This window comes from Denticeps clupeoides, chromosome 3 (assembly GCF_900700375.1).
Source record: "Denticeps clupeoides chromosome 3, fDenClu1.1, whole genome shotgun sequence".
Taxonomy (NCBI): domain Eukaryota; kingdom Metazoa; phylum Chordata; class Actinopteri; order Clupeiformes; family Denticipitidae; genus Denticeps; species Denticeps clupeoides.
Window position 1 is genome coordinate 27,153,330 of NC_041709.1, and position 12,069 is coordinate 27,165,398.

At 41.2% G+C, this 12,069-nt stretch overlaps 2 protein-coding genes across 2 annotated transcripts; one reads left to right on the forward strand and one right to left on the reverse strand.

The window, feature by feature from the left end:
• The first annotated feature begins 1,543 nt into the window (after nucleotides 1-1,543).
• Nucleotides 1,544-6,933, forward strand: syngr2b (synaptogyrin 2b). Its single transcript, XM_028973889.1, has 4 exons — nucleotides 1,544-1,771; nucleotides 3,627-3,864; nucleotides 4,225-4,361; nucleotides 5,549-6,933. Exons 1-4 carry the CDS (start codon nucleotides 1,664-1,666, stop codon nucleotides 5,744-5,746), a joined length of 681 nt encoding a protein of 226 aa, XP_028829722.1. The 5' UTR covers nucleotides 1,544-1,663; the 3' UTR covers nucleotides 5,747-6,933.
• A 696-nt stretch (nucleotides 6,934-7,629) lies between these two features.
• On the reverse strand, nucleotides 7,630-10,390 carry tk1 (thymidine kinase 1, soluble). Its single transcript, XM_028973888.1, has 7 exons — nucleotides 10,242-10,390; nucleotides 10,090-10,121; nucleotides 9,088-9,201; nucleotides 8,911-9,004; nucleotides 8,421-8,510; nucleotides 8,193-8,312; nucleotides 7,630-8,093 (listed from the first exon to the last, which is right to left on the reverse strand). The coding sequence occupies exons 1-7, from the start codon at nucleotides 10,305-10,307 to the stop codon at nucleotides 7,914-7,916; spliced, it is 696 nt and encodes a 231-aa protein (XP_028829721.1). The 5' UTR covers nucleotides 10,308-10,390; the 3' UTR covers nucleotides 7,630-7,913.
• Nucleotides 10,391-12,069: the final 1,679 nt, after the last annotated feature.

The window sequence follows — 12,069 nt, forward strand, 5'->3', positions numbered from 1 at the left end:
ATCGGGAACAGCATCTCCAGCACCACCACACTGAGCACTGGAGCTCCTCAGGGCTGTGTGCTCAGTCCAATGCTGTCCACCCTGCTGAGCCACAACTGTGCAGCAATGCACAACTCCAGCCACATCATCAAGATCACAGATGACATGATCGTGATGGGTCTCATCAGCAAGAACAATGAGTCAGCATACAGAGAGGAGGTGCAAAACTGACAGACTGGTGTAAGGTCAACAATCTGTTTCTGAACGTGGACAAAAAAGAGATGATTGTTGACTTCAGAAGAGAACGGAGGGACATCTCCACTGAACATTGACGTTTCTTGTGTGGAGATCGTATTGAAGGTATGATAGATGGAATATGTTTCAATGGATCAAGTATAATGTATATATATATATATATATACACACACACACACACACACACACACACACATATATATATATACATACATACATATATATACATATATATATATATATATATATATATATATATATATACACACACACACACACACACACACACACACACACACACACACACACACACACACACACACACACACACACCCGGATCAGGGATGTATTTTAAAGTTGTTGTTTTTTTTATAAAACCTTTAAAACAATAAATGTTTCAAAGTGAAGTGATTGTCACATGTGATACACAGCAGCACAGCACACGGTGCACACAGTGAAATGTGTCCTCTGCATTTAACCCATCACCCTGAGTGAGCAGTGGGCAGATATGACAGGCGCCCGGGGAGCAGTGTTTGGGGACGGTGCCTTGCTCAGTGGCACCTCAGTGGCACCTTGGCGGATCGGGATTCGAACCGGCAACCTTCTGATTACGGGGCCGCTTCCTTAACCACTAGGCCACCACTGCCCCAAGGAGGTCCCCTATTATGAATTATTTACTTTTTGCTTTTGTATCGGTCTTAGTGTCTCCTTATACTGTATCTGTCTCTTCCCAAAATTCAGCCATGGTGCAGAATTACAGCCCCTTTGATCCAGTCTCACTATGAGATTTCTCCGTGATGCGCCCCCCTACAGTCAGAGGTGGAGAGAGGCGGGACTAGGAGGAGAGCGTGCAACGAGAACGTTTTGTCGACAATTTTCCAAAAAAAAAAAAGAAATGCACCCACTGGTTCTCGCGTGATGGAACTAAAAACGTTGGTGCTCATTTTTACATCCAATCACAGAGCAAGTGCAATGCTTTGCATGTTTGAAAGAAATGACGGTCGGTGGAGATCATGTTTTAGGGGAGGGGCGGGGATTAATATGAGGGGAACTCGTATTAATGTTAAATAATCTCACTAAGTGACAGTTTCATAATAAGGGACCTATAAAATGTTTAATTCACAACTAATTCACGAAGTAAAACTCAACATTTTCAACATTTTAATTTAACTCTTTGTTCAAATTGAATCATGATACTTGCTCTGAAAAATGTCGCAATGACAATAATGATAAGGAAAGAATAAGCAAGAGCTGGAGCCTAACTTGCCAAAATCAGACGTGGACGTCACTTGAGCGACGGTCCCTAAGTGCGACGTTACGTGGTGTGGAGATATTTGCATGATGGGTGGGTTCTGTTGTTTGTCGGGAACCGAAACGAAGATCCAGCTGTCAACAGGTCCGCGGACTCCAGGCTTTTGACGCTTGTGGAATGGAGGCTGGTGCGACCGGCGCGTACGGAGTGGCGCTCGCCGGCGGCGGCTTCGACCCCGTCAGCTTTCTCAAACGGCCGCAAACTGTCGTGCGAATCCTCGGCTGGGTGAGTGACAGTAGCCGACCGACGGTGGCCCTCGCCTTCCATGCGGTAGTTTCCATTTCTTGTATCTATTAAAGGCCATGAGCGGGGTCCAACCAATAGGCGACGTCGCCGATCTGTCCTCATTCTGCAACCCGACAATAGACAGTGACGGAATGGCTGATTGGGTTATTTTGACATCTTTTTCCGGGGACTTTCGGCTGGACAATAATCTCGTGTGTCCACTGTCAACAAATGCGGCCACCTGCTGCGGCGCTTGGTCCCCCACCGCCACCAGAAGTAGGAATATGAGCTGCGTCAGTGCGATGTCTGTCCTCCACATGCAGAATGGACATGATATTGAGGGAATTCCTTCATTCTGTAATCCTCTGGAAAGGTCACAAGGTGACTGGTTGAGCAAAGCAAAGTGTGTCAAAATTACTCTGCACAAATCCTCTTTAACTGTAGGCAGCTTGCTTCTCAACAGAAAGAGTGCAGTGGAATCATAATTCTGGTGTAAAGATTGCTGGGAGTTTACACTTCGTTTGAATGTGCAATTGAATAATTATATGAGCTGAATGGCAAAGACATGGGTCAGTAAACTGGAGTTCGGTGTTTGTGTCCTTCTTCGTCATTCGGAATTTCTCTCTGTTCTACATTGTTCCTGGTCGACTGTTTTATGTTTGGTGCTATTATTAACAAACCAATGCACGTCATGTAAAAAGTGCAGAACCCTGGAATAATAAAGATGCCGAAATTGGAGCATCCTGGAACGAAGCTGAGAACCGCAGCCCTACTGAAAGATACAGAGTGATAAGCAGACAGTGAATTTATTGTATTACTGTGTGTGTGTTTCTGAGAAATACCTTTGCTGGTATTTCCTTTTATTAACCCTTAAGATCCTAGGGACATTTTGATGTTTTTTTTATTTTCAAGGCATTTTTGCTGTGTTGAATGAATATAGCTCCAGTTTGCCAGAGAATATAAATTTTTAAAAACTTCATTATTGTTGTCTCAAAATGCCTAAAGAGCCACACAAAAACATAATGTAAATTAATGCATTCATAGCTTTCAATTTCACATGTTTATATTTGTTTACCAGATGGTCCTTCTCAACCATACAGCAATGTGATGCTTTTTATTTATGTGAGGGCGCCCTCCTAATGAAATGTGTGTGTCAATATTGCTTTTGGATTGTTGGTGTAAAAGTGAAGTGGTTGTCATTGTGAAACACTGCAGCACAGCACATGGTGACACAGTGAAATGTGTCCTCTGTATTTAACCGTCACCCTTAGTGTGTGTGTGTGACGAGTGGGCAGCCATGACAGGCGCCCGGGGAGCAGAGTGTGGGGACAGAACCTTGCTCAAGCTGACCTCAGTGGCACCTTGGTGGTTCAGGATTTGTGAGAAGTGTTCAACTTCCAATAATAATAATAATCATCAAATACATGTATTTTATATAACTTTTTGTAGCTTATTATTAATTTTGTTATGTTACCATACTGGCCTTTAATGGGTTTAAATATGCATGTTTCAGGCTGAAGTAGTTCTAAAAGACTGACTTGTTTGAACTGGGGGGAAATATTAATATATAATACTTTTACAGCAATATTTTGGAAGGTGACATTTTTTGGCCTTATGTGTCTGATCTGTGTGTGTGTGTGAAGATATGGGCAGAGAGGATTGTAATATATGAGGATATTAAATGTTCTATTAAGATTTAAATGGAAAGTGGAATCCACATTAGCTGCAATGCTAATAATAGTCTGCAAATATCCAACCCAGCCCCCACACACACTACTCTTCCAGAATTAATCTGCTCCTGATACCTGCCTGTAGTTTCAAAGTGCATCTTTTTCATTGTGATTTGGTGATCCAGGTTGCTGCCATGGTGGTTTTTGCCTGCATTACGGGAGAGGGGTATGTGAACTCTCTTCACGACCCGCAGGCTCGGTGCGTCTTCAACAAGAGCGACTCTGCCTGCCACTATGCAGTGGGGGTTGGCATCATTGCCTTCCTGGCTTGCATGGCTTTCCTTTTGGCGGACGCCTACATGCCTTTCATGAGCAATGCCCAGGACAGGAAGAAAATCGTGGCTGCGGACCTCATCTTCTCAGGTGGGAGGTTTACTAGACAGGATCTTGCATATGCTTCAGCCACTGTAACCATGAAGGAGCAGAAGTAACTAAATTAACAAGGAAGTAGGAAACTGGCATTATTTATCTGGGACCTGTTAAGAGTAAAGATCTGAGTTGTCGTTCTAAGAAGCTGAGCCAGACGGTCTCCAAAAAATGGACAGTCCTGGTGTTTTAGTATCTTGGTGCCAGATACCGACACCTTCAAAGGTCATACACAATATTAGTCAGGTGGTTGTAACTGTGGCTGATCTGTGTGTGAGTGTGTGTGCGCATGTGTGTGTGTACATCAACATTTCATGCATTTCAATACTTTTTTTTCATTTTCATGTTGGATGAAAGGAGTTTGGACGTTTCTCTGGTTTGTGTGCTTCTGTCTTTTGGCTAATCTGTGGTCAAAGACTACAGACACAAATGGAATCCCGGCTGACGCTGTCCATGCTACCGTTGCTTTCTCGTTCTTCTCGATTGCTGCTTTTGTAAGTATTATGTAATCAGCATGCTGGTATCTGACATCTGGATAGTCATCTTTTTTTCCAAATCTGATACAACCTGTCACCATTCTGTTTATCTCCAACGACTCTTAGTGCGGTCGCTTAAAGGCTGTAGTTTATAAAAAAATACACTCACACAATATACAGGAATAAAAAAAAAAAAAAAGTGAAGTGATTGTCACATGTGATACACAGCAGCACAGCACACAGTGAAATTTGTCCTCTGCATTTAACCCATCACCCTGAGTGAGCAGTGGGCAGCCATGACCGGCGCCCGGGGAGCAGTGTGTGGGGACGGTGCTTTGCTCAGTGGCACCTCAGTGGCACCTTAGTGGATCGGGATTCGAACCGGCAACCTTCTGATTACGGGGCCGCTTCCTTAACCGCTAGGCCACCACTGCCATAGACAGTTTCATTATTTTAAAGATGCTTTGTGGAGACAGCTATTTTTCATGCATCCAGCTAAAACAAACGGAGGATTAAAGATATGGTTATATGGTTATGTTGACATTATACCAGAAATATTACATTGCTCACTTGTTCATATATGTTATTCAGCATTTAATGCAACATCAGTATATGTTAATGAAAGCCAATATTTGATAGATAATCTATTTAACCACTTCCACGTTGTTGGACTGGCGAATCGGCTGGTGCAAAATCGAATTCAAAACTCTGTTATACATTATCAGATGAACTGAAAATAGCATTTTCAGCCAACACGATTTCTATATTTCAGTTATGTTCACAGCTTTCGTTATTCCATACATTGTTAATTTCTGCTACAAACTGACGAAGGGCTAAACACTGTTTGCAGCTGAAATTGTACATGACAACATTAGAATGGGGACACATACATGTCTCTTCTGACACATGATAATATGCCCTATAATAATCATTATTTGTGGTTTCATGATCTTAAAAAAGCTGCAACTAAGACAAGAAACTGCAATAATAAATCAGAATGTGCAAAGAGACCAGCTTCTATTAAAAAAGGCACAGGAATGTAAAGATGCAAAACAATGTCTTGGTGTGATGGTAATAGAGAATGAGGTAGAAGCGTTTATGTCGTCAGATAAGGAGATGATGGCCTGTCAGCCTACATGATGCACATGGCTGAGAGAAGGCAGCTTATTAAGTATAATTGTTCTATTCTGACTGCTGTTGAACAGGGAGCCCTGACCTACTTCTCCCTGATGAGGTTCCGCCAGGGTGTGGAGGATGTCCCACAGACCTTCCCTCCGCCTGCATCCGACCAACCCTCCCCGTACCCCTCCTACCCGTCCAGCTATGCACCATACCCAGGCCCCGGCTTGGATGGTGCTCCGCAGCCTCAGGGGGAGAGTGGCTATCTGCCCCCTGCATACTGAGGGAAGAAGGGACTGGGACAAAGGGAGAAGGCCAGATCACGTGACAATGTGCATCCCTGGCCATGCACACTTGTAGATGTGTTTAGAGGAGAGTTTCAGTGTAGCCTTTTTTTTTAGTCAGTCTTTGTGTGTGTGCATGTGCGCTATGGGACGATCTCCAAAATAACTAACATTAACTTCCGAATGAAAGCATATTCATCTCATTGCATTACAGGGTTTTGTAAACGTTTTCTAAATTTTTTTTTTTCAGATATCTGGTCGCAGGGTAGACTGCTGCCTTGCATAGATTTTATAAAGAGCATGGAAAGGTTGCACTGGTCCCAGGTTATGCAAACCACTGATGTTTGATGAAAAAACTCCACACAAATGTTCCTTCCAGAAGCCGACAATATAACTATAATAATTAGCTGAATATGAAACTGTTGCAAAACTGTTGTTCTGCTCTAAACTGTAATTGAGACGTATTAAGCTCTGATCTTGCTCTGCAGTTAACACTAATGCTATGAGCTTTATCTGTTAGTAAGAATTGATCGGCTGCCTTAATCCAGCTATTACAGGAACGTACCTTTGAAAACGTGAAGGCATGGATAACCTCTGATTTACCACTAAGGAATCCGGGTTCTGTATTGATGCTGTGTGATTATGGAGTAAATGTGAGTCAGCATGGTACTGTTATGACGTGTTTCTGCCAAAAAGGAGCTTGTCATGTTTTTTTTCAGTGCTGTGGTTATGTGAATCTGAGTTTGTGTTTTTAATATATTTTATAATCCCCAGGCATTATCGAATGGTTCTGTCTTGTTGGAACAGGCCAATTCTCAGGTAGCTTATAGATAAAAAATATTAGGCAAAACCTGTGAAGGTTATTTTCAAATTTATCTACGTATCCTTTTGGTAGCAAACTTGCCTCTGACAGCACAGTAAATTGTCCATTACTACGCTACTGTACATTACTTGCCTTAAAGCTCATGGTGTCTAAGAACATTTGGGTATTACAAGTGCACTTTTGAACCATCATGTTTGCTTAACTTTGCTTTGGGAACATCTGACAGATCTGCCTTAATGCCACATAAGCAAGTTGTTTATTTGAACTGCAGTGTAATGTTGTGCTATGTCTAATTTATTGTCTGTGCCACTGGACAACAGAACAGGAGACTTGTGAAACAGGCTAAATAAACAAAAAACACCCACGCTGTAGTTTCTACCATCACTGCAACTACTAATGAATATGAACATTTATAAAAAAGAAAAAGGTCCCCTATTACACAAATTTAATTTGGTGAGTTTTTTTTTTTATCATTAATACGAGTTCCCCAAGCCTGACTCTGTTCCTGCAGTGGCCATAAATGGTGCTTTGGCGATTCATTCTCCTGTATCTCATGCTTTATCTGCCCAGAGAATTACCCACCCGTCCCCAAAAACATTATTTCCATTGGATTGGATAGAAAATTAGAAAATGTTTTGTTCTTTTACAGAACTCTGAAGAACCAATGGGTTCATTTAATTTTTTTCTGTAGAATTCCAGACACAACTTCCAGTTTGCACCAGGAATCCTTGGTCACTTCTATAGGTTGCTGTCCTTATTAGCATTTAAAGGTACAGACACAGGAACTGCACATCCTGGGGAAATTTAATTGAGGGACTGGCAAAAATTGGCTTTAATTCTGCAACCAGGCTGAATTTCATATACACTTCAGATACTAGTATTAGGGGATTAACAAAATTATATATATATAAAAAGAGGGGGACTTTAACAATTATGCACAGATACATAAATAATAAATACACTAGTAAATAAATACTTTATTAAAATCAATATAACTATTCCTTTACACATTTAGAATTCATCATATGTAAACATACAGATGATATTTTATTAGCTGGTGGACTGAAGTTTAGACTGATAAAAAAAAACAAAAACAAACATACAATACATAAATGTTTGGTACAAAAACTGAACTGAGATGTGGGATTTGATGGATGATGAAGGCCAACGTTCAATCTTCAAGTGTAGACCATGAGCACAGCAGAGCTGAGTTAGTAAAAACACCCTGCTAAATAAGGTGAACACGATTTTTTTTCATTACCTTGGGAATGAAATAAAGTAATCAGATGAGGATTATAACTAAATGTAGCAATAGATGACAGGGAGAAACACTTTGAGTTAATGTTATATTTGAAGAGAGCCAAAAGGTTTGCGTGGCCCACTGTGATCCAATGGTCGAGCTGAGACCATCTGTGGCGGGGTCTCATCCCTGATGGGCGCGGAGTTCTCATTCCCAGTGCTGAGCCCACCATAACAGGCCCGGCACACGGCATGGTATTTATCAGTCCCTCCAATCACCTCCACCTGAAGAGAGAAACCAGTACCACACTGAAAATCTCTTCACCACAATCATGGTGAATTTCAGACAGGGAACATAAGGTCAGGCAAAGAAAGAGTCCTCACCTCCTTCTCATTTCCAAGTCTCTTTGTGTAGGCAGCTTCCTTAAAGCACTCCATGCAAACGGCGTTGAGCTTCACCACACTCTCAGCCAGAGGTACAAGATTCAAAATGTTGCCGAAGGCCTGAAATCAGACAGAAGCACAGGGGAGAATATTACACTTTCCCAATCACCCAAACATCCACACAAAGGCAAAGATTGCTCAAGGAAAACAAGGATTTAGTTCACTCACCTTCCTCTGAAAAGTGCCATCCAGAGCAGCAACAATGACCGTCTTGCCCAGGTTGGCCATTTCCTCACAGAACTCAACCGTGTCTGGGAACTGAAGAACAAAAGCACATTTGGTTTCATGATTTTAAACCAGAGGGTATCAATAATTATTTATAATTATAATTATTAACTTATTCTTAACTGCACCTCGCTTATCAGAGTGCCTTCAGCAAAGCGAGTGGTCTTGTTTATAATCTGTATTTTACATCTATACAGATATTGTGTTATTTGAGACTGACGTCCAGTAACAAATTAATTTATATTCTGCACCAACATACATGATTCTGCAAATGAATATGATTTGGTAGTAAGTGGTGTTTGAACCTGGGACCCCTGGTTCGTAGGCAAGTGTGTTACCAACTAGGCTATTACCACCATTAACACGTGGAGGTTATGATGGTCGTTTCTATGACAGACAGCTGGAGTTTTTAAAAGTAAAAAACAACACTCACAAATTGCCCCTCATCAATGCCGATGACGCAGAACTGGAGGGCAAAAGTGCGTACGTCACGCAGGCAGCTTGCTGGGACAGCCTCCATTGTGGTCCTGAGGAGACACTCAGTCATCTGAACCGGACACTCACACGCAGAATCCGCCATTGAGGACAGCAGGCACATCCCAACACCCACCTGTCATGCGTGGCCATCCCCTTCTCTGAATAGCGCGTATCCTTCGCATACTTGACCACCAGGCAGCTGTACTGTGCAACCTCGAAGCGACGGACTCTGCGCATGAGCTCAGTGCTGAGGAAGTTGGAACCATTGGAAGGTAAAGATACATTACTTTATCATCCCAGTGTGATGACTTTATTTTGATTTAATTTTTTTTGTAATTTTGAATCAAGATTCAGGGCAGTGGTGGCCTAGCAGTCTAGAAAGCAGCCCCATAATCAGAAGGTTGCCGGTTCAAATCCCAGTCCCCCAAGGGGCCACTGAGCAAAGCACCGGGCAACTGTCATGCCTGCCCACAGCTCACCAAGGGTGATGATTAATGGCAGATGACACATTTCCTTGTGTCACCGTGTGCTGTGCTGCAGTGTTTCACAATGACAATTGCGTTCCTATTTATTTATATTTTAGTATATTCTGGGACTGTCCAAAAATAGTTGAATTCTGGAGGAAGATACAAAAATAAATTCAACAGATGTTAAAAATTAAGCTAGCTTTATAGACAACTACTTATATCTGGGGCATGTTGCCTGAGGATAACATGCATAATGATTCAGTCTATATATTAAGAGTGCTTTCACTGGCAGCACAGAAAACAGTAACCATGTTTTGGCTGAAAGTAGAAGCTCCTGGCTTGAAACACTGGCGAGAGAAAGTCAAACAATATAAAGGCAGCTCTACAGTTCAGAAATAATTGTCTTAAGAGATTGGCTCCTATATTGCATACTGCAATTCACAAGCCACATTTGCCACAAACGAATTATGCACGACTAATGTATCACGACAAAAGTTGTAGCGGCTGGAGTACAAAGAAATACGCAACAGAAATAAAGCTCCTATAATAAAATACCCTCCAGAGGCTGAAGAAAAACTTGCTAAGAAATGCTAACGCAGCTTTACACGGTGCGACTACCAAGGCACCAATTTGGCGGGATGCGCTGCACGGACGATATAAAAACTCACCTTTTCCCAGAAAACATGGGTCCGAAAATAACCTAAAAAAAGCACAGCAAGGGCGTGAGTCAACGCGACATTATTTTAAACTTCTTAGTTGCGTTTGATTTCTGCTATTGAATTAAATTATCGACCTGTTTGTTTGAATACAACTTGTTTACCTGGATTTGTCCCCTTGCTTTCCTGGGTGAGTTTGGTAAGATCTTAGAAATATTCAAATACTCCATTTTCAAATTTTTCTAATTAATGTCTAAGCTCTGCTACTTTCCGAAAAGAAAACCGAACATCCCGCCAACATCTCGCCGGTTATGTACCCCGAAACCGACGTCATGACGTAACGAGCGGGGGAGCCAATGAGTGGCGATACACGTGATGGTCGACGCAAAGTCAGGTGGTCTCGCTGAAACATTTCTCACATTTCTTGCTGCTTTTAGGGGCGGCTATTTACGGGGAAGGGTGGAATTTTTGTCACCGCTACTATGCAAAATTTTAAGCATAAGTGGTGGTGGCCAGAAAGTTGATGGTTCGAATCCCGAACCGCCAAAGTGCCACTGAGGTGCCACAGAAAAAGCACCGTCTCCACACACTGCTCCCCGGGCGCCTGTCATGGCTGCCCACTGCTCTCTTAGGGTGAAGCAGAGAAAACATTTCCTTGTGAGCACGTGTGCTGTACTGCAGTGTATCACTTTCTTCATTCTTTTAAATGGCAATTCAATGTCCAATTTTTTTTTTGCTTGTCCATCTGCTGAGAATTTGTTAGAATCAACATATACTTTGTTGCATTTTGTCCACAGAAAGATAACCCCCTGTCACATTTGGACCACAAAAGGAAGAAGTTGAAATTTTATTTACTTCACAAAAACTAAAACAATGATTAATTTTGATTCATCAGCACTTACCATTTTGTGGACAGAAGGCTGTGTTGTATGAAGGACAAGATCATTTAGTCACAAAAATTTCATAAACATGTTGGGTCAATGACCAAATGTAATTTCTTCAACAAAATCCACATAGTGTTATTTTGTCCTACTTCTTATGGTGGTCAAAATGACTAGATTTTCTAAAGAAAGTAAATGCATGTTTAAATACAGACAGCATTTCTGAAAACAAAAGGCCCATCTAAAACAATATGGTTTGGTTGCACCATTGTGGTCTTTATCAGTCGGGATTTAGACCTCATCATAGTACTGATTAGTAGTGATTTGGATTAAAAATCCAAAACTATCAATATATACAGAAATGATGTAGTCTAGTGAGTAACATGGTTGGCTATGAACCAGAAGGTAGTAAACCCCACTTACTACCTGGACAAGGGTGTCTGGTAAATGCTGTAAATGGAATGTAATGTATCCTTCATGTTCCACAGCATGACTTTTTAAAGAAAGAGATTATTAAATGATGATTCATTGCTTGAACTTTCTTTGTGTGAAAACGTCTGATATTTGCAGGCTTTACTGCTGCCAAAAAGGCAATCCTCCAGTTGTGCTTTAAACCTGATACTAAGATTGAATTGCTGCTGGATCAGATCATTACATAACATTGCCTCCTTAGATAAGACTATACAATTAAACTGAATAATGCTAGTTTGTCCACAGTAAATGCATGGATAAGTCTTTACTCATCAATGAATAACACTCTATGCAGCTGAATTCCTGTAATTGTCATGATGTCTTTACCGTGTCCTTTTTGTTTGGTATAAATCAAGACTGATTTCCACATTAATTATGACAACATCAAATGTAGACAAATGTGTTGCAGTTTGTGAAGGCCTCACTAGAAAATGTTGGGTTAACAATATGTATGGAAACACAATAGTGTTGCCAGCAAAATCATTTCATGTTAGCTCAAAACAAAATGTTTTAACTTTAAACTTGTCATTAGGTTGTGTTGGCTGGTACTAGTTCACATTAGATGATAAGGTAAATAGAACAGTTAAATCCTAGTAAATTTACTAATTTACTAATATTAATTACAAATTTTATACATTTG